The 22,686-nt window shown below is 34.4% G+C and overlaps 3 protein-coding genes across 4 annotated transcripts; 2 read left to right on the plus strand and 1 right to left on the minus strand.

The window, feature by feature from the left end:
- The first annotated feature begins 1,706 nt into the window (after window positions 1–1,706).
- Window positions 1,707–2,942, plus strand: LOC25492894 (mavicyanin). Its single transcript, XM_013601174.3, has 2 exons — window positions 1,707–2,114; window positions 2,380–2,942. The coding sequence occupies exons 1-2, from the start codon at window positions 1,913–1,915 to the stop codon at window positions 2,724–2,726; spliced, it is 549 nt and encodes a 182-aa protein (XP_013456628.1). The 5' UTR covers window positions 1,707–1,912; the 3' UTR covers window positions 2,727–2,942.
- A 1,040-nt stretch (window positions 2,943–3,982) lies between these two features.
- On the minus strand, window positions 3,983–8,415 carry LOC112421266 (uncharacterized). Its single transcript, XM_024782205.2, has 6 exons — window positions 8,208–8,415; window positions 6,339–6,868; window positions 6,121–6,247; window positions 5,771–6,049; window positions 5,582–5,683; window positions 3,983–5,498 (listed from the first exon to the last, which is right to left on the minus strand). The coding sequence occupies exons 2-6, from the start codon at window positions 6,863–6,865 to the stop codon at window positions 4,122–4,124; spliced, it is 2,412 nt and encodes an 803-aa protein (XP_024637973.1). The 5' UTR covers window positions 6,866–6,868; window positions 8,208–8,415; the 3' UTR covers window positions 3,983–4,121.
- Window positions 8,416–17,932: 9,517 nt separating this feature from the next.
- Window positions 17,933–22,480, plus strand: LOC25492895 (transcription factor-like protein DPB). 2 transcript variants are annotated; one of them, XM_013601175.3, is made up of 9 exons: window positions 17,937–18,448; window positions 19,222–19,295; window positions 19,784–19,827; window positions 20,293–20,355; window positions 20,462–20,608; window positions 20,709–20,777; window positions 20,939–21,037; window positions 21,541–21,611; window positions 21,883–22,480. In XM_013601175.3, exons 1-9 carry the CDS (start codon window positions 18,225–18,227, stop codon window positions 22,118–22,120), a joined length of 1,029 nt encoding a protein of 342 aa, XP_013456629.1. In that variant the 5' UTR covers window positions 17,937–18,224; the 3' UTR covers window positions 22,121–22,480. The 2 variants fall into 2 exon arrangements, with proteins under 2 accessions (XP_039688868.1, XP_013456629.1); XM_039832934.1 differs by lacking the exons at window positions 21,541–21,611; window positions 21,883–22,480 and adding an exon at window positions 21,294–21,528 and having other exon boundaries at window positions 17,933–18,448.
- The last annotated feature ends 206 nt before the right edge of the window (window positions 22,481–22,686 follow it).

Raw genomic sequence — 22,686 nt, forward strand, 5'->3', positions numbered from 1 at the left:
TAATTATATGACCAACCAACCACCAGTTGAGTCATGTGCTTAAGGAAAAATAAATGAAAAACAACAAAAGTAAAAAAAAAAAAAAAAAAAAAAAAAGAGATAAACAAGTACTAAAAAAACAATACATAAAAAAAAATGGAGACAATAAGGAATAATAGACAATAGTAAAGAAGCTTGAGTTATAAATTTGAGTTTAAGATTGAGATTGTTTGGGAACGAGGAGGAAATGGGAAGGGAAAAGATGAAAGGAAGATAGATGATTAAGTGTGAATGGTGTATATTACTATCATAGACGTCAAATAAATCCAATAAGATATGAGTAGGGAGACTTTAAAATTAAAAATGGGGTAAACTTTTTTTTTTTTTTAGGCAAAGCAAAAAAATAATAAATTAAATGGGAAGTACATCGTGATAAAAAAAAAAAAAAAAAAAAAAAACCAAGTGGTCCAGCCCTAAACTATTCTACCAAATATTCACTCGTTAAGGGCGCAACTCAGCGAACCCGCGTACGGGCACGAAACCAAGTTATAAAAAATATAACAAGTGAACATTTACAAAGAACATTCGGGTTCTTGAATTGGCGAATGGATCGACCACCAACACGGTATCAAATCCAAGTGCCAGCAGCTCCCTGAACACACCAGCAAGCATAAAAGCTTTTTCGAGCATGAGAACCAAAGTGGAGGCAGTCATGACGCCTTGAAGCCTGCAGATCTCAACAGATCCGGAACATTGGAGAATCGAAGAGGTCAATCCACCAAACACTACGGTTTCAAAGCAGACGCGTAAAAACTCAGATCGAGGGATGAGTCAAATGCGCCAGTAACTTGAGAGCTAAAATTACACAAAATAAATTAGGGGGCTAAATTGCATTTAAGCCATAATGAAATTGTATCTACATGTAACGTTTCTCTTAAAATAATTGTATATATTGAAAACACCAAAATTACATTGGCAAATTAAGGCAATTTGAAAGTTATAATTTTTTTTTACAAAAGAACTCTAAAACTCAATTAAATAATATTGGACTAACCAAAGAGTCTAAAGTTGGTTAGTTAGAGGAGAAACTCAGAAGGTTGTGAGAGAACAAGATTATGGACACATATAAGAGCATTTGAAATGATTTTATAATTTGTTAAAACGGTTCGACAATTTTGTTTTTCTTCTCAAAATAGTCTTATAATTAAGAACGGAGGTAGTATTGAATCTACAAATATCTTGATTATAAAAAATAAGTTGATTACGTAGCTTCCAAATAATCCACAAACATGTCATGTGAATGATGTAAAAAAAATCCTCACTTTTTTTTTATGAGAAACCAAATAGAATAGATTTTTTTTTTACATGAGTAAGATTTGATAAGTATTTGTTTTGAACTTCGAACCCCGATCATGATGTCATGTCTAACAATTTCAACATTTTTGTCAGTTGAACTAAGATTTACGAGATTGACATTTCTTCTAATCAGATAAAAACTATATTTAAACCTTTAATAATATTATTTCAATTTACCCTCAAAAAAATATTATTTCAATATAATTAAAAATTAGTTAAACGTTGGAACATATTTAAGGATTGAGAGTCAAACCATATGAGTCATGAGCACATGGATAATATAATTAAATTGAGAGAAAAATTAGAAAAATCTCAAATTCCACATATAAGCTAATTTCACTCAAAGTTAGACAAAGTCAGAGAGCATTTTGTGAAGTGAAACCATCACTTACAACAAAACCCACGACCTCTAAAACGTGTACCTCAATTCTCTCCCTCTTTTTTGTTAATAAACCCCAATTGTCAACTTTAGTTTTCATTTTAAGTCCAAAGTTAACAATTTCTCATTACACATTTTTCACTTCATCAAAAGTAATATATAACATCACTTACTAGAGCTCCCTATCGAAATCCAAATATGGCTTCCATTTTCAAAGCTGCCTCACACCCACTTTTACTTTGCTTGATTCTTTTCTCTGCCTCCCAAATCTTGGTCATCAACTGTACTGAATTTGAAGTTGGCGGTAGAATTGGTTGGGTTGTTCCTGACTCAAAGGACAAAGATGATATGTACAACCAATGGGCTTCCCAAAATAGATTCAAAATTGATGACACTGTCCGTAAGTATCATTTCTTACCAATTTAATTTTCTCATATAATATATGTTACCATTTTAAAATATGTGTGCATTTATATTGTATCCCAAAACTTTAGTAATGGATATATTCACTTCTCAATCCATCTATTTATTTTTATGAATGAAGATGGTTCACAATTTGTTATGTATACATGTATATAGTCGTTTTAGTTTTCAACATTCCAATATGTAGAAAACAACATACAAAAGGTTCTAGATTACAATTCTAAATGTGGCGCGATTTTCAGATTTCAAATACGAGAAAGATTCAGTGATGGTGGTGAATGAAGAAGAGTATGAACAATGCAAATCTACTCGTCCATTATTTTTTGGCAACAATGGCAACACAGTTTTCAAATTTGAGCGACCAGGAATGTTCTACTTCATCAGTGGAGTTAGTGGTCATTGTACAAGAGGCCAGAAAATGATCATCAAGGTTTTGGATGTCGAACCAATTACAGCAGCATCACCACAATCTGCAAATGAGAGTGCACCAATAGCACAGCATTCTAAAGCTGCTCAAATTACTCCTATTACTATCACATCATTCACACTCTTTACTTTGTCAATCCTGGGCATATGCTTGAAATACTAGTTTTTATTGGTCTTTTAATTTAGGTTAGTTTATTTATGAGTGTTGTCTAATTGTTGGTGTTTTGTTTTTGAGTTTTTAGGTGTTACATAGGATTTGGAAGGTCCTTCGTCATCATGGTGATAATGTTTCCTTTTCAATAGTTAGATTGTTTGTGTTGACTTTTCCTATGTTTAATTAACGTGATTTACATTTTCCTTTAGGTGTTTTTTTGTTCAATGTGTCTTTTTTTTAATGAATATCAATTCAAACATAAAAAGCCTCCTTTGATCTATATGTTGCCACTTTGATTAATTTTGTTTAGTAGTTTATCATGAATTGTTTGCTTATCACTTGTGACAAGGGTTATGTAACATTTGATTGAATTAGATCTTAAACCGGCTTTGAATTTAATCTTGGAGGCTTTTTCCTCTTTCCACCCTTATGCTTCCATCATCTTTTACATCAGAAAGTAGTTGAAACTTCCCAAGTTGTTTCTCTTTCGACATACCTTGAGAGAGGGTTATATACAATTGTGCAGGTAATTTGACATCTCTTACGATGATGATTCTGGATTCTCTCTTGTGAAAAGAGAGTTCGGTGAAATCTTGGCCACACACAAACAAAATTAAGGGGATTTTAGACATTAAAAATGAGTTTTAATAGTTGGGATTATTTACATTAGAAAACACGAGGGGATTTCACCGGAGGCATTCCTTTCCCTTATGATGATATGCTAAAAGAATGGCACAATCTCCTTTAGACATTGTTTCTTTGAGACCTTAATCTCCTTTTTTGGTTCTTGTCTTCTTTCCTTTCTCATTACCTTGTCCATACATTACTCATTGAGAAGCCTAAGACCGTAGAATAAAACTCAAAGTTAACTGTTTGGCGAGTACAACTCAAATAGTAAAAAATAGTAGGTACATTTGATATGTTTGAAACAAATAAAAAAAAAACTCAAATAATATGTTGAGTTTCGACGCTGACCTCTTTAAAACCAAATTTTAAAAAATAAAAAAAAAACCAAAGCTAATTAAATTGTAATTAATGTATCTATGACAAAGTGAGACATGTTTAAGCGTCAAAAGAAGCAACTATTTGCTTCTAAGAAAGACAGAAATACTCAAATACGTGATTGAAAACATTAATAAAACCTACAGAGGGGCTAGAGTTGGTCTGCACAACATTCTTATGCTGCTTAGGGTCGGACTCAGTGATAGCGTCGACCAGACCATTGCTGTTTTTAATTTATCTGATCTGACGAATAAAATCTGGACTGGAAATATCAAAGTGTCTAAAACCGATTTAAATATAAACCACAAGTCCAAACTGGAAATAATAACCATCGTAGTACAGTACGTCAACACAAAGGTACATCTTAGTTTAAAATACATATCAAAGAAATCAAAACCAAACTCAACTACGGTAATGACGACGGCGACGGGCTGGTAAGACCTCGTCTAGTGAATCGGTGTCATCATAAAGAGGACGTCCCCTTTTAGCCTGATGATTCTTTGGTAAGTCCTCATGTAGCGAATCCTCATCATTATCATAGTGAGGATGTAGCTTTTTAGCTTGACGTTGCTTTGGTAAAACCCCATCTGGCAGATCGTCATCATCATCATAGCGAGGCTGCCCCCTTTCAGCTTGATGATTCTTTGGTAAGTCCTCATGTAACGAATCCCCATCATTATCATAGTGAGGATGACGCTTTTTAGCTTGAGGTTGCTTTGGTAAAACCCCATCTAACAAATTGTCTTCGACATCATAGTGAGAACGTCCCCTTTTAGCTTGATGATTCTTTGGTAAGTCCTCATGTAGCGAATCCTCGTCATTATCGTAGTGAGGATGCCGCTTTTTAGCTTGTTGCTTTGGCAAGACCCCGTCTGGCAAATCGTCATCATCATCATAGTGAGGATGTCCCCTTTTAGCATGATGTTGCTTTGGTAAGACCTCATCTAGAGAGTCGTCGTCGTCATAGTGAGAACGACCCCTTTTAGCTTGACGTTGCTTTGGTAAAACCTCATCTAGTGAATCCTCATCATCGTAGCGAGTATGTCCCCTTTCAGCTTGATGTTGCTTTGGTAAGAGCGAATCCAGCGAATCCTCATCATCGTAGTGATAATGTCTCTTGTGAGCTTGATGTTTTTGGCGACGGTTTGGGAAGATCTCATCTAGTGAATAGTCGTCATCATAATGAGGATGTCGCCTTAGAGCTAGATGTTTCTTTCTTCGACGGTCTGCTAAGAACTCATCTAGTGAATGGTCATCATCATAGCGAGGATGTCCCCTGCGAGCTTGACTCACACTTGTGAAAGCACCTGCTGATTGGCGTGCCCTACGAGCTTGACTCACACTTGTGAAAGCACCTGCTGATTGGCGCTCTAGAGCTTTCATGTGCTTCATTACTTTGCGCAACTGCTCCTCCAAAAGCTGATAATGTTGTTTCGACTCAGCTGCTTCCTGGCGTGCTGTGGCTGCCTCCTGACGTGCTGCAGCAGCCTCCTGATGTGCTGCGGCAGCTTCTTTACGGACTGCATCAATGGCCTCTAGATGCATAGCATGATCACACCCACCACTATAAGGTTCCCGAGACTCCTGAGTCAGCGAAGTTACACCACGCCGGAGGTTTAAAGCAAAGTCTGCAGTGCCATAACACCGACCTCGACTCTTTCCACCAGCAACCTCTTTCCACAATTCAAGTTTCGTCGCCCCGTCTATCTCCTGCATCCCATTCTGGGAGGCCTTACCATTTTGTGTTTGTACCTCCTTCAGACGATCGTGATATTGTTTCTAGAAAAAAGGAAACATAACTTAATATCATTTTGTTCAAGAGTCATACTATGGGTGGCTAAATATAAGGGCCAACAACTTACATATGTTGTTTGAGAGCGGTCATCAACCCAATTGCCAGACTTCCTTTTATGGGTGGCTAAAAAGAGCTCATCGGGATCCACAGACCGCCCAAGTTCTTGAGCCTGCATTAAATTAAAAAACAACAAATTAATAAATATTACACATTCCAAGATAATGAACAAGACAATAAGTTTGATTTAAATGCATACCATGCTAAGTGCCACATCAACATGAGCCTTGCGGCCTGTGGTGTGGACTGCTCCACCTTTACACGAATTACGATTGGTCTTATTTTGGCTAGAGATCTTTATAAAGGCTTCACCCTCCCAATGGACATTAAGACCCTTCCAAGCCTCCTCACATATCCAATGAGGTCTCGTCCCCTTCTTCCTCACTTTTGAGAGCATATCTGAAAGGCGTTTTGCGCCTCTTGTTTGAAATGTCTTTTTGATATACACATGATCACGAGGATCCCAAGCAATCTTGTCCTAAAAAAGGAATCTAACTAGTTATCGTTAAGTAGGGGCAATTACTTAGTAAATAAATAAACACAACTTACCCCAAACAACTTCCACCAATATTCCCTTACATCCTCTGGGGTCTCACTCCAGCGATAGAAAGGACCCTGAAAGTGTGACTGGATGGCGTGTTTAATCGCAGCAGCAGGCGCCGCGCTAGGAGCCCACCTACAAAAAGTCCAAAGTAAATGTCAACCATCAACGCACACACACAAAAAAAAAGTGCTTAAAGAACAAAACAAACAATATTATAACTTACCCTAGACCACAGGGCCGTATAAGAACCTTCCCATCAGCATTCTGCTTGTCTGGAACTTGGAGAGCTTTGGGATCCTCCTCCTCTTCTGAATCCTCCGTATGAGGAGTTTTGGGATCCTCCTCCTCTTCTGATTCCTCCTCCTCTTCTGATTCCTCCATATGAGGAACTTTGGGATCCTCCTCCTCTTCCTGCGCCTCCATATGTGGAGTTTTGGGATCCTCCTCCTCCATATGTCTACTGCTATTCGATTGACTCCCTAGACAAATATTTTGCTCAAGTTCTCCATGCTCGGTCCAGACCAAATAGTTTAGTTGAAACCCACTCTTGTACAAATGCGTTTTCACCTCTCTTGGAGTTAAAGACTTCACACACTTGCACATTGCACATGGACACTTGATCTTTCTCTCGGACAAAAAGCAGGGTTGTTCCTTGGCCTTCTTAATAAACTCCTGAACTCCACTAACAAACTCATAGTTCAAGCCTTTCCTATGTGGATTGATCCTATCATACATCCAACTACGATCCATTATCTGCATATTGGGTATATAAGTATTAGCCACTTAGGGTACTGCTCACACTTTGAAAATTTTGACAACATAGCATAACCCCTTGTATTATAGACAATTGTAAAAAAATAAAAAACTAAAAAGTATACATATGATAAATATGTGCAGATTCCAAATTATCAGCACGCAGCTAACATATTGGATCTTAGACAGGGTTACACCCTACTAAGCTCAACTCTCCACTAACAAACAAGACATCAATCACACAAATACATGAAAATTTAGTAAATTATCAGCACACAACCAACGCCTTATTGAGCTTTACTCTCCACTTACAAACAGCATTACATTCCAAAAAACATGTCAAATTAACATCACATACAACATTGCTTATGCACCTCGAACTCTTAATGTAAGCTTTGAGTACCACAAAGAGTCAAGTCACAAACAAAATATTACCGAAAAGCCAGTAAGGAACAAAACTACATCAATTTAGTCTTGTATGTCTAAAGCTCCATGGTATAATAGGGGTTATTTTTTTTGCTACATGAGTCCATTGTGCATATTATTTTGGAAGTTCGATTATCTACTTGGTTTCAGCATAAAGATTTAACAGGGTGGGAAAAACTTAATCGGTTAATCCTATAGGATTTGTATGCACTATGCTTAACAACACGATTGGTTAGATCATCATAAGTAGTAATCGATTTATATAAACTTTAGCCCCTTTGTCAATCAACCTAGATTGAGTGAATCACTTTTTGATTTTCATAAGCTATTCTAAATCCCCTAGTTATGCTATTCACTAACTCATACCAATAGTTTAGTTTATGTAGCAATGAAAACAGTGAGGTTCTAGAAAATGATTCTCCAATTATCCGTTGTTCTTTTTATTAGTACCGAAAAATGCAATCAACTCAATGCACCTCGAATATAGTGACTAATTCTAAACTCATTTTGCCCCGGTATAAGTCACTTTACCAAATGACACACAAATCAAGAAACATGGTTCGTGGGAACAAGTCACACACAAAAACTTAGAGACAAAGTTTTCAAAGAGCAACCAGCACAAAGAACTGATAAAACATCAATAATCAGATAAGGTAAATCACTCAAAATTTATATTTTGAGCAATTGATACTTCACCCTCTGCTAAAAGTGAAAATAAGCATGACATAATAGCAAACAAAAAAACTTTATGGTTTCACTTTCACAGCTCAGTGGTTACTGGTTAGTTAATCAGGTTAGAAGATTCTCAGCAAGAGAAACCATTGATTTATGGAGTAAAAATCCCAAATTGAAGAACCCTAAAACTTAACCCTAGTTTGATTATTTGTTTGTATAAAAGTAAAGTAATACAGACCTTGCGAGATGCGGTGTAGACTAGAGAAGCTCTCTAGCAGCTTCACGTATGGTGGTTCTTGGCGGCGAGAGAGGGATGGAATAGGAGATGTAGAGAGATAGGGTTTAGTGCTTCGAAAACAGTGTAGCGTCCACTTGGATCGAGCTAAATTTCATTTTGTCAGCGTCGAGTCGAGATTATTAGAGCGTCGGGCAAACAAAGAAAATAAATCAAGGGGATTTATTGGATTAGGATTCTATGGAATTTTAAAAGATTTTTAAATTATGAAAAAGTCTTGTGATATTCAATTAAGACTTTTTGCAATTTAAAAAAAGTTTTGTGTATTTAATCAAGACTGTTTGTCATTTTAAAAAAATTTTGAGGTATTCAATCAGATGAGATTTCTTGAAATTGCTTTTTTCTTTTAAAATATACTATCTCTTTTCTCTCTCCCTCCCCCTCCCTATTCTCTCTTCGTTTATCTATCTCTCCATTCTCTCTCTCTCTCTCATCTCTCATCCCCCCTCTCTCCCTCTCTCTGTCTCATAAAAAATTGTATTGATAATATTATGATAGAGAGTATGTCGTAATCAATGTTCCATAAATCGAGTATTAATTCTCCGAGATTACCGAGTTTACGTTTTTATGTACAAAAATCGTGTTAACTCTGAGGTAAACTCGATTTCTGGTAAAATTGGAAGGTTTAACGAGTTTGACTGAGTTAACACTCGGTAAACTCGTGTAAACTCGACCGATTTGTAATGGATGACACTGTAACACCCCGTTATCCCAACAACTAAATATTAAATAAAATAAATCAGAGTTCAACAATAAACGGGAATGTCACACTACTTTTTAAAATTTCTTAAATAGAATAAAACGCTATTTATTAAAATCAACTTTGATAGATAAATCAATACTTTGTAGCGGAATACTTTTCAATCACTTAACATTAAATAACCAACAGTAAATTTTGGCACAGAGGCCTCAACATAAATAGTCATCAACAATTTGTTCAACAACAATAAAGGCTCCAACAACATGTTCCAAAATTGATACATAAGGAATGAAAATAAAACAACAATTTCCCATCCCGTTACGTATCAGAGCCCTGAGACACTTGAGCCACCACTTCTACTACTCTTCATCACCTGCAGGTTACCCATACAAATGACAACATTTTCAAGCAGAAGGGGTGAGATTCACAAACAACAATAATAGATATATAATTCATCAATTGAATCTAACAACAATACTTTATATATATATATATATCATAAACCAACAACATTATCAACAATGGAAACCTAATTCCCAATTCCCAAAATTAAGCACAACCCTCATGTTAAATCAATTTTAGAATCTACATACACTATAATTATTGGAAGTTAGCCTCACCCTTACCTTAATTATGACGAACGAAGCTCTACGATATCTCTGGTTCTTCACTTGGCTCTTCTCTTTTGTTTTTCTCCCCCAAAGGCTTGTTTTCACATGAAATGTTTTCCTGACTTCTCAATTCCTTAACTCCTTAACTTAACTACCATTATTTTAATTAACCCCACACAACTCTCCTTATTTATAATTCAGCCCCTAAACTTCAATTATTTCTAATTCTCACATATTCTGATAAATAATAAAAATATAACATTTAATAAAATACAACACACCACAAAATCAACATAATTCATATAAGTCATATAAAAGACTTAAAATCAACCAAAATATTTAAATGAATAAATAGGGCGTTACATGCGACGCGCTGTCTTGCTCGTTTATAATTTTTTAATAATAATACATAATAATCACTCAATCCTATCAACTGAGTACTTCACACAAATTTTATGAATATAACCTATTAATCATCTATCAATAACTCTATTATTATATTTTAATCTTTAAAAGGAATGGATCCATCGAGAGAGGGTGGCTATTTGAGCAGCGGCGAAGCTAGCACTATTTTTACGAAGGGGCTAAATATAAAGAAGAAGAAAAAAAATTAACATTAATATACGAAACTTAATTAATTTTGAAACTTCAATAAAGAAAATAAAAGTTAACAATAGTTACTTATAAAAGTTGAGCTTTAAAGAGTTTTTAGAAGTCAATTTTATCCATAATTAACACTAAACTAAATAGATTATCAATATTTTTATAGAATCATCTCTGTTTTAACCAACAAAATTATTTGGAGTGGCCAGATAATATCTTAACGGGTAGCTAGGTATATACCTAAGTTAAATATTTAAGATTTTTTTTTTCATTTGGGGTAGCCAATGCTACCCCATATCATTGTTGTGAAACCCTTCGCCCATGTATTTGAGACACTCTTATCCCTCTTCTTTTCTCCGCAATGGAAGTAATTAGCGCTATTGATACTTAGGAGTTAGATACTCTCATTGTGGGTTGTCTAAGCTATAATTTTTATCATTTATTGTCTTATTGTTAAAGGCTACTTGTGCGTTAATGTATCGAGGAACTATAAATGAAATATTATATGATATATTTATAGAGATTAAATATTTGTCAAAATAAATATTTATAGATGACTATATCATATTTCATTTTTAGTCTCTATATATAGTGTCACTTTAACTTATTTTAACGAAGATGATCAAATTTGCTAATGAGAAACGTTTGAGGGACCGTGATCGACCAATTATGTAAAATGGGACAAATAGAATGACACTCTCATGTGAACTTGGGTCGAATTAAGTCGGACATTGTTACATTGAACATCTAGATAAACTTTTATGCCAAGAATCAAATGAAGCCTTTGTTCTCAATTTTCATCAAGATTGTCAATATCAGCTATCAACTGAATGTATTTATATTAAATACTCTTATGAGACGTTTGTGTCTTATTTATAGGAACTCAATTGATGGGACAAACATAAATTGTCGTTCAATTGTTTAAGATAACTTAAAAACAATTTGTCATGCTTGATCTTGTAATGTTCAACACAATCATTGAGAGTCTTTGTAAAGATGGTCACATATTTAATGCCTTTTTTTTTAAATGGTGTTAAAAGGATTTTAGGTGATGTCGTAAATTATAAACAGTGAAAAAACAAGGGTAAAATATATTTTTCATGATTTATATTTTTTACTCGAAATGCAGTTTTTTGAAATCGCAATCTAAACAAAAACTTTTCTTGTCCCGCATAGGTAGTTCAATTGAGTGAGCTAAAGGAAGTTGAAGGAGATTTAAGAACCATGTCTCGAGTTTCTTCATCAAACACTAACATTTTTCCATTCCCATGACAATTTACCGACAACTAACATTTATCTATAAAATATTATTTTTTGTCTTTAAATGATTTTTATGGATTTTGTAAGAGTTATGTTGGACTCTTAGAATGGGCCGCATATAGTAAGGTTGGCTTTATGCGAGAGAGGGTTTAGAGCTTGAATTATAAGGTTTAAATGCTCTTCTGGTCCCTTAAGTATTTAATTGGTATTCCCTTAACTAAAAAATAAATTGTTTAAGTACTTTAAGTTTTTTTTTAGTCTCGTTTTTGTCCCTACTGTTAGGTTTCCGTTAGGGTTTAAAAAAAAATTAACTCCTGGACATGTGTCACCTTATCATTGACTCTGAGTTTTTTTTTCTTTTTTTACAAAAAAAAATATATTTTTATTTTAAAATATATATATATTTTTTTTAAATCCCAAAGTCAATGACAAAGTGACACGTGTTCCAGAGTTAACACGTGTCACCTAGTCATTGGTTCTGGGAATTTTTTACAAAAAAATAAAATATATATATTAAAAAATATTTTTTTTTTTTGTAAAAGAAAAAACTCAGAGGCAATGACAAGGTGACACGTGTTCAGAAATTAAATTTTTTTTTTAAATTCTAACGGAAACCTAACAGAAGGGACCAAAACGAGACTAAAAAAAATTCAAAGTACTCAAACAATCTTTTTTTTAGTCAAGGATCAAAGCGATACCAATTAAATACTTAAGGGACCAAAAGAGCATTTAAGCCGAATTATAACATCCTTCTGTTACTCCAGGTGAGAAGCTCGACTAAGCCGAAAAGAGTTAGATCCTCTTTGAGATGAGATGCGGCAAGTCTATGCAAGAAGACCAAGGTCCTGTCCTCCGGATCTATCCAAATTAAGGAATAACTTAGTATATAGACTTTTGAAAGTGTCGATTTTTCCAGAAACCCACCCTAACGTGGCTCTAACATATAACTTACATGGTATGTAAACACTGCAAACGATACTATATTGCAAATTTCATGGCATGCAACGAAATCATTATTACATAACATTCAAAGAAAAAAACCATCTATGCCCCTCACTACCAGTTTGATTATCAATCTCGTGGTTCTATTTTCTTGTTCCTTTGGCCTATTCTCTGCAAATGGAGAATTGAGCAAAGATGAGACCTTTATGTTTCAAGCTTCAATTACCCCCAACATCAAGCTTAAACACTTTGTTTTCTGCTGCACAAGAGGATTGCAAACTTTTAGATTAAGATTCATGTGAGTGTTTATAAAGATGAATGATATAACGTAAAACAATTGATTCGCTAAACATATGCCTGACATGTTTAAAACATTTTAATTTTATTTACAATATCCAATAGAGTAAATAGACAATTATCTCTAAAATTGTAAGTTTCATCAATTATCTTCTGAAATTAACAAAACTTCAGTTACCTCCCTGAAATTGTCCAACATTAATCAATTTACCTCATCCGTCAAATTCTTCTGTTAGTCAACATGACGTTTTGCAAATACATCTCCTGAAGTTTTGCACTTACGTGCAAAATGCATCTCGAACTTGAAAATTTATATATTTTTTTTCTTATACTTGACTCAAAAGATATTAAATGCAAACAATTAATAGTTAGCTTTAATATTTAAGTTATTTAAAACTCATTCTCTGAATTATCATGATAGAAACTGGTATCAAACGAAAAAAAACATAAATAACTTACTTTTATTGATGATACTATAAGAATAATAGGAATAGTTTCTTTTTCTACCAAAACAATGCTGAATTGAAATTCTTTTTGGAATTTTAGCTTATGACTCCCAACATAGGTGTTAAACACATCAATATTGACATGTACCGTTAGGCTCCACAGGGTAATGAGTATTTTGATTTTCACGTGCTCATTGTATTCACATACAAAGTGTTATTGAGTTTGAATTTCCATATCTATTAAAGTATTACAAAGTAGTTATGGACTAGTATATTGTTTTGCTTTTTGTTATCTAAAATATTGGATTGTAATAAAAGATCCAATTGATAATGGTAATATTGAATTGTAATATTGTAGAGTTTAAAGTATTAAAATTAAAGCTTAATTGCACTTTTGGCCCCCTATCTTTTCAAAAGTTGCGATTTTAGTCCCCTAACTAATTAAAATACAAAACAGCCCTCTATGTATTGAATCTTTGGCCATTTTGGCCCCCAAAGTGGAAAGATAGGGGGCCAAAACTGCCAAAGATCCAATACAGAAGGGCTGTTTTATATTTTAATTAGTTAGGGGGCCAAAATCGCAACTTTTGGAAAGATGGGGGGCCAAAAGTGCAATTAAGTCTAAAATTAACTGTTAATTGTTTGCTTTAATATCTTTTGAGTCAAGGATACGAAAAAAACATATAAATTTTCAAGTTCGGGAGGCATTTTGCACATAAGTGTAAAACTTCAGGGAGGGTATTTGCAAAACGTCATGCTGACTAACAAAAAATTTGACAAATGAGGTAAATTGATTAACGTTGTGCAATTTCAAGGGGGTTGTTGAAATTTTGTTAATTTCAGAATGGTACTTGACGAAACTTACGATTTCAGAAAGTAATTGCCTATTTACTTATATCAAATACTAATTCATGATAAAATTAATGAAAAAGAATTTAAAACGTGATGTAACATCCACATATACAACTAGGACTTTTACCCGTGCTAACGCTCGGGACATTAAAAACGAAGAAGCTAAAAAAGTTCCGATATTATTCATTACATAAAAAATAAAATAAATAAACATAAAAAGTATTTAGAGGCATACAAAATATTGGGTCACACATTTTCGAATATTTCCTTATAAACTACATTTGAAGTGGTGCTGATACAATCCCCATTGTCATCTGTTAGTAATATCTTCAGACCATCCCTTGATGTAACACATGATATTGCAACATATAGCTGCCCATGTGAGAAGATCATCTCTTGATGTTTCTTCATCTGTTAATAATATCTTCAGACCATCCCTTGATGTTTCTTCATTGTTGGACTCATCGTCATCTTCTTCATTGCAAGTCTATTTGATAATAATTGCTTCAAATTTATGATGTTTTGGATCAATCAACGGGACATAAGGTTGGAGTTTGGAACCAAAATCCTCAATCAACAGACCAGGCAGGCAGGAATTTCCCTACAACAAAATTGCACATTTTTAAACCATAATATTTAGATCAAGACACAATAATGAAAAGAATGAGTGTTTAAAAAAGCACTTACGTTGGTAGGATCAAATTCAACCGAATATGCTCTGAATCTAAGTTTGAGTGAGTTGACAAAGATGTCTCTCTCGGAAGTGGCAGCGGCTTGAATGGATGCTAATCACAATTTACATGGCTTAACATGCATTGATCTTCATAGACTATATACATCAGAGACCTGATATTCAATCACAATTTACATGGGTGAATGCAAAATGGTTATTGGTTACTGCCATTCTTTCATAGCATGCAAAACAAAGAGAGACATTTTTGAGTTAGATTGATCTCATCAAATACATAATATATATGAAACCAGAATTTTTAAACCGTACAAACTTCTTAAACCGCTAATCGGCAGAGCCTTGTTGACACCAAAATTATCCATTTGCTGAAACGTAATTGCTGGTTGTGAAAGGAAATTCACAAATTCAACCGATATATACGATGGTATGAATATAATCTGATGCAAATGAATTTCAATGTTAGTAAGAAGGATATTTATAGGAGGTTCTCATCTAATTATATGAATCGAATAGGTTGGTGGTTTATGTTAAAGTTGGTGGTTAACAACCTATTTGAGAGTGTCATACAAAGTCAGGAACTAAGTTGGTGGTTTATGTTAAAGTTGGTGGTTTACCATAAATAAACTCCGGACATCTTTGCAAATTTAGCGAGAGAAAAAAAAACAGAGAGAAATTAGACAGTGAATTCAATAATATAATATCTCAATCAAATCTTTACATTTGAAACTTCATATTTGAAACAATCTCTTAGATAGAAAGATGTGTGCAAGCATAAGACAGTAATATGAAATCATTATTCAGAGCACGTAATAAATCAAATATAGGTTCTAAAAGTGGCTTAAAATAAATAATATAACAGGAGAGTTCCAAATCATTGTTTGATACTAATTTTCGTTCAAATCACTACTGGTTGGCAATACAGTTACAAAAGCAAAGTAGCACCAAGCACCATCAATCTCAAAATCATCTTAGAGGTGGAGAGTGATTAGACTCATAACACAATTCAATTCATAGAAAGAGAAAAGCAACCTTGAGAGAAACTTTGCAAAATTAGCAAATTTGAACAGCGGTGACTTCTTTCTCTTTATATGGAGTGGCAGGTTTTAGGTGGAAAAATTGTGTTGTTCTTTTTGTTTGCCTGGCTGATACGATGCCGCAGATGACAACGGCAAAAGTGATGTCGGAATCGAGAGCATCGGTGAAGGGCGACGACAGGAGAGAGCTGCGGCGACGGAGAGAGCGGCAGCGACAGAGAATTTTGTTTGAATGTCTGAGAGTGAGGTGGAAGATGAACAACTCAAAGGGGAAAGAGATTTTTTTGAGTAAAAGCAATCTGAATTCTAACACATAAAGAAGGAATAATGGGAGAGGAGATAAGAGAACTAAAAAATGAAGGAGAAAGAGGTGGACATCGATAAGTGTGGAGTCAATTTGGGAATTGGAGGATAATTAATGAGTCAAAACTTGGATAAGTGCATAAGAAATATACATCAAATTTGAAAGTTTGACTCAGATTAGATCAAAGGATGAGATGCATGCTCAGCCAAATGATGAGATCCAACGGCCTCCCTTGTTTTGGAGCCAAAACCATTTAGGTTTACGGTTTGCAAAGTCATGAGCAATGTTAACAAAGATTAGATATAAGTATGATGAACTTATTGCTATGTACGCTAAACATTTCCCACATTATCCGAAATTTGGACGAGTTCAATTCAAATAGAGAAATGATATTTGTACAACCATTTTGGTATAACTTTTGTACAACTTTCTCTTTCATACTTACATTATATTTTTATTCTCTCTCTTATTTATTCTCTCTCCATTATTTTTAACCAATAAGAAGGGAGAGCAACAATGTTGTCTCAAAAGTTGTACCAAAATAATTGTTCAAATATCATTGCTCTTTCAAATAATTTAAAATGAGGGTACCCAAAATTGTGAAATTTAGGACCAAAATTTAGAAGAAAAATATGATAATTAAAATTTTAAAAAATGGACAGCATAACATCGAATCCCTTGAACGACAATTATGTAATTGAAATTTCGACACAAAAAATAAATGGTAATTTTATAAATCTCTCTAACACTATCTCTTCTCTGATCCACCCTCGCGACCCACACAACTCAATCACCCTCTTTTAAACTCAGTAGTTGGTGATTGGTCGTTGATATAGGAGATTTACTATGTCGATCATCGATGGTAGAGAGATACTAATGGGTGTGTGAGAGAAATGTCGTATCAAGGAGTGAGAGTTGTAGAGAATGAAGACAACGTCGATGACTAATGAAAAAACTCATACATACAAGAGAGAGCACACAATTAGAGATAGGAGGGAGATAATAAGGCTAAATTGCATTTTTTATCCCTTAACTATTTAGGTAGTATCGCTTTGGTCCCTTAATTAAAATTCGATTTATTTTGGTCCCTTAACTTTTCTCTGTTACACATGTTGGTCCTTTCTGTTAGTTTTAATTCAAAAAGGTTAGGTTTTCTTCATCTTCTTCTCCTCTTTTTCATCTTCATATCATCTCCATCAACCTTCAACAACAAGAATCCCAGAAAAATTCTAGAAAAAATGAATAAAATCTAACGTTTTTGAATTAAAACTAACGGAAAAGACCAAAATGTGTAACAGATAGAAGTTAAGAGACCAAAATAAATCGAATTTTAATTAAGGGACCAAAGCGATACTACCTAAATAGTTAAGGGACCAAAAATACAATTTAGTCAGATAATAAATTGTTTGCATATATTATGTGTCAATTTTTTTATATTCATTTAACATTTCTTATTTTCCTTAAAAGAAGTTCTTCATTAAAAAATGGGCAATGCTAACCACTGCCCCCGGAGCACCGGATAAGGAACAATTAATTCATGGGTTCCATTTATTTTACGACAATCAAAATGTAAAATAAATCAACTAATTAAGATTAATAAAAACTATATTCAATACTCTCAATTCTCAAATTCATGGCTATTACTACACACGCATCCTTTCCATCTCAAATGGCTATCTCGGTACCATATTTCTCCAGCTTTTAATAATTTTAACAGTACTAAATGCATCGTTTCCATATTTTAATTAAGTTGACTATCTTTTCATTTTAATTGAAGTAAATTAAATGAGACTCATCAATTTTATTATTCTTTAACCGTGCTCCGAGAGCACCGGTTAACAACACCCTTAAAAAATTGATAAAATTAAAAGACTAAAAGTGCAATTAATCATTTTTGTTAGTTTACATAAATTTAAGGGCAAAATTGGCGGATGCTTACGATTTAGGAGTTATGCTTATGCAGGTAGGATAGGTTGCATAAAAATAAATTTAGGAGCGAAATGAAACCGTATTCGTATTTCGTGCCCCCGCGTTCCCAAAGATCTCCTCTTTCCCTCGTCAATAACCGCCGTCGTTAATCCATCACAACCCCACCTCCCCTCTCTCTCTCTCAATTTTTCAATTTCGTATTCACATTCCTTCTTCATATTGCGTGCCCTAGGGTTTTTCTCCCTTCGTGTTCGATCAATTTAGCTTCAAAATCGAAACTGGTCACGATAGATGGGAACTCAGCCGCATCAATCGTCTGTGGACGAAGAGGATGAGGAATTGATGGGTTGTGGAACTACGATTTCGGGACAATCAGGCTCAACCAGCAGGAGTGCCGGGTTACCGTCTAGCCGGAGTGAGCAGACCACGGGGACAGCCGCCGGTGATAACGCTGCTCTCAAATTGAATCATCTTGATATACAGGATGATGATGCTGCATCACAGGCAGTAGTTGCGTGAGTCTTCTCCAATCTTTGCACTTTCTAGATTAATTGCATTTTATTGTTTACGTGATGCAAATTGCTATTTTATAAATCCGATTTTATGTTTGGTTTAGCTTGGGATGAAATTCTGGTGATTTTTTGTGTTAATGTTCTATGCATGTGTTAGATTTCGATTTAGGGTTTAATTTTGTCAAGATTTTCAATTAGTAAAAAGGAAAATGATATATTGGACTTGAATTTGGCTATACAAAACTTCCAAGGGTAAATTTTATCCAAGGCTCTAAAAACCGGTTCGTTATAGGTAGTGTCTGATACCGTTTTAACATAGTGAACAAAAACTACGGACGCTGCTGCAGTAAATGGCAGAGAACAAATTTATTGTTAAACTTGTTTTTTTTTTTTTTTTATGCTCTTGTCTCTTCTTAAAACATTAAAACCTGAATTAGTTAGTGGTTAATTTGGTTTTTAAACGAAACAAATTCATTGCAAAATTATGAAAAGAATTACAGGTATGAAATTATGAAGAAATTAAGTTGATAGTAAAAATAGTTTTAAGATTTGTGCAATGTTGTGATTAATTCACACCACGACAACCACAATCTGTAACGCAACATCAGTAACAGGCTACCAGCCAAAATCGTGAAATCCTTAACGTGACCGCGATTCAAAACCTTTTTATCTATATCCATACTCTGTGGTTTTACAACTCCTGTCAATTCTTTGTTTTTATTATTATTTATCACTATTATTTTTTATTGATTCTTACCCACTCAATGTTTACGCAGTACCAAGAAGAAAAAGCGACGGGCTGTTGGAGGTGATAAGAATGGAAGAGGGCTCCGGCAATTTAGTATGAAAGGTTTTTCATCTGTCTTGTTTGACCACTTTGATCTTTAACTTTTTACTAGTAATTTACTTTATCCTTGCAATGTTGCACGTATGAGGCGTTTGAAACAACTTATTTGAACTTATGACATAAACATTTGTGTAAGGGTTTGGAAAATTTATGAAAATAGCTTATTATATGTCATAAGCTCCTCACAATAGCTTATCGAAGCAATTTATACAGAGCTTATGCAGAGTTTGTATTAATTTTTTTGACTGTTGAAATATTTTATGCATAAGCTCTTGGATGATAAAAAACTTATTGAAATAGCACTTAATTAACTTATTTACTGAAATGACCCCTTAGTATGCTGAATGTGAGTATTTAGACGATAGTTGTGAAATTTACAGCAGTGGTTCTTTTGTTTCGCAAACAGAGTTTTATTTTATTCAGGCCATTTTGACAATTTTCTTTACTTTTTGGTTTTCCCCCCTCTCTAATTTCCTGTTGATTTTCTGCAGTGTGTGAGAAGGTAGAAAGTAAAGGAAGAACAACTTACAATGAGGTTAGGCCTTTACTTTAAACCAGTTTTTTACCACGTTAAAAGCACAGTTCTCAATCATGGATAGCAAAGCAGAGCAACCAACTCAAAAAATGCTATAGCGGGAATACCGCGTTCTAAAATATAAAGTCTTTTATACAGATTTAATAAATGATTCTATAAATACATACATGTTGGAAATGTAGACTAACTACTAAGAGTTCATGTATATCATAGAATAGAATCGTCACCTTCAATTAGTTTTTTAAATATGTTTTGTCAGTGATTAAGCACGGTGTTTTTTTTGGGATCAAGTTGTCTGTGGTAATTATTAGCCTCAGAAACTGGTAGTGGACTTGAAGCCTGCCTGCCTGCCCATTTCATGTTGTGATTTATCATTCATCCATATTACGTATATCTTTTTTTTTTTTTTCCTAACAGTTATTAATCCTTATTTCCTATTTTTTTTTTTTTAAAAAAAAAATATAGGTGGCAGATGAACTTGTGGCTGAATTTTCTGATCCAAGCAATGGTGGTTTGTCCCCTGATCAGGTTTTCTTATCTTCACTAACAATTTCAATATTATTTGCTATTTACACATTAAGGTGTAAGATAAATCTTATGAACTTATTTTTTTGGGGAAAATGAAACTTTTCAGCAACAATACGATGAGAAAAACATCCGTCGAAGGGTCTATGATGCTCTGAATGTTCTTATGGCTATGGATATTATTTCCAAGGATAAAAAAGAAATACAATGGAAGGGTCTTCCTCGTACCAGTCTGAGTGATATTGAAGAACTAAAGGTTTGGTCTTCTTTAGCTGTATCTTTTCTCTATGCGTGGCTTATTCTTTACCTTCAGCAATGTTCTGATCTAATCCAAAAATATAAATTTGATTAAATAGACACAGCGTCTTGGGCTCAGGAGTAGAATTGAAAGGAAAGCAGCCTATCTGCAGGAGCTTGAGCAGCAAGTAAGTCCAGCCCACTCTAATTGATTTACTACCAGAATGCTAACCTGGACCTGGATTGCTATTTTTAAAATTTGCACTTGATTATAAGAGATTCTATCAAACCACGCTGTTTTTGTGTTGTTCAGTTTCTGTTTGCTAACTGCTTTTATTATTGCTACAAGTTTGTAGGTCTTCAGAACCTTATCCAACGAAATGAACAATTATATAGCTCAGGAAATCCTCCCAGTGGAGGTGTATCTTTACCTTTTATTCTGGTTCAGGTATACCATCATCTCAGTATCTGCCTTTTTTGGTCATTTTGTCCAGTAGAAAATGTTGTTCAATTATGCCTTGGATGATAATATATTACATTGATATGAACTCACTACTGAGCATATTACATGAACTTGAGTAGTTGACTTGGATTTTGACTTATGAACATTTTAATTATGAAGTATTATTATGAACATAGATCTTATCCAGCTGGTTAGTGAATTAACTAGAAATAATTTTCCCTTTTTTTGGACATTCGTTTGGATTTTATCGACCAAAAGTTACTGCTATATACTAGATGGATTTTATCAGCTCATATTGTCAAGTTCAGCTTACTCTGGTTGCCTATTTTATGGGTCTATGTTATGGGTTTATACGGAGAATTCCCGGTCATGGATCTTAGAAAGTTGCTAATTATTTTAATGAATAATATGCTCATCCTGTTGGCTGCCGTGATGTGGCTCCTACTGGTGCTGATATTTGATTAATCTCATGCTTCTAAAATCTGTAGACACGTCCTCATGCAACTGTTGAAGTGGAAATATCAGAAGACATGCAGCTTGTTCATTTTGATTTCAATAGGTAAAGCTTCACTTGCTTTACTTGTCATTATTTGAGTTATGATGTGATTAGCTTTAGGTTTGTACGCTGTCTTAATGTTTAGACTTCCTAATTTTGTGGTATCATAAAGTCCGGAAAGTGGAAACTAGTGTATCCTATTGTGGTCAAACACTCGGACTACTAAAAGAATTTTCAAGTAGATAAGTCTTGGGAGGTAGTTACGGTGGTGTGGTGCTTTTGTCCCTGTGTTGGAAAATGTATCTGCCACTTATTTATGTTTACTTCTCTGCAGTTCTCCTTTCGAGCTGCATGACGACAATTATGTTCTCAAGGCAATGGATTTTGGTGGGGGTGAGAGACCGCAGAGTGACAATGTTACACACAATATTGCGGATGGAGGGGAAGGTTCTAGCATGTCAGGCATGTATCAATCACAGGTTCCTCAGTCAGTTTCAAACATGTTAGTTAGGCCTCCGACATCACCTCCACTCCCTGGAATATTAAAGGCAAGAGTTAAGCAAGAGCATTGATCTGCAAGTTCATGATATCATCTCACCTTACTTAAGCATGTCTGTATATTGTGTAAAGAAATTTACCGAATTATAGACCTTCATAATAGTTAGTCATCAGTACAGCTTTGGTAGGTCAGAAGCAGATCGGTCTGTTAGTTTCTTTATCGTTTGGGGTAGACTGGCAAATTCTTTGCCTACCATTTATCATTTACTACATTTACTGAATTTTTTTCACCGCATATTTTTACCGTAACTCCCCTTCCCCCCATGTAGTAAGAGAGAATCAGTTGTAATAAATCGGTAACCTATACAACATAGGTTACTTTCGGGATTCACTAATTTACAGGGTAAATTGCTAAGTTTTCCAGTTTATATGAATGAATATATACGATATATTGGTTGGTATTTGGACCAATGCATCTTGCTTGTCTTGTTGCTTGTGTTGTTGGTATTTTCAACATCCCTTCCGTTTCGTACTGTCCATATTAGTTTATCATCGAAATACCAAGTAATTTAGCAAGTCTAGTGGGAAATTGATTGGTCTCCATGACTGCAATGCCCATCTCTGCATTTGCTCAAGTATT

Source organism: Medicago truncatula, chromosome 4 (assembly GCF_003473485.1).
Source record: "Medicago truncatula cultivar Jemalong A17 chromosome 4, MtrunA17r5.0-ANR, whole genome shotgun sequence".
NCBI classification, from domain to species: Eukaryota; Viridiplantae; Streptophyta; class Magnoliopsida; order Fabales; family Fabaceae; genus Medicago; species Medicago truncatula.

Bases quoted from the DNA above. Each gene is read 5' to 3' on its own strand.
- LOC112421266 (XM_024782205.2), bottom strand. From the start codon at position 6,865: ATGGATCGTAGTTGGATGTATGATAGGATCAATCCACATAGGAAAGGC. The intron at 6,248-6,338 runs GTAAGTTATAAT...GACTTTTTGTAG, and splicing joins ATACGGCCCTGTGGTCTAGG to GTGGGCTCCTAGCGCGGCGC. The intron at 6,050-6,120 runs GTAAGTTGTGTT...TTCCTTTTTTAG, and splicing joins ATTGGTGGAAGTTGTTTGGG to GACAAGATTGCTTGGGATCC.
- LOC25492895 (XM_013601175.3), top strand. From the start codon at position 18,225: ATGGGAACTCAGCCGCATCAATCGTCTGTGGACGAAGAGGATGAGGAA. The intron at 19,296-19,783 runs GTTTTTCATCTG...GATTTTCTGCAG, and splicing joins CCGGCAATTTAGTATGAAAG to TGTGTGAGAAGGTAGAAAGT. The intron at 20,609-20,708 runs GTTTGGTCTTCT...TTGATTAAATAG, and splicing joins GTGATATTGAAGAACTAAAG to ACACAGCGTCTTGGGCTCAG.
- LOC25492894 (XM_013601174.3), top strand. From the start codon at position 1,913: ATGGCTTCCATTTTCAAAGCTGCCTCACACCCACTTTTACTTTGCTTG. The intron at 2,115-2,379 runs GTAAGTATCATT...CGCGATTTTCAG, and splicing joins CAAAATTGATGACACTGTCC to ATTTCAAATACGAGAAAGAT.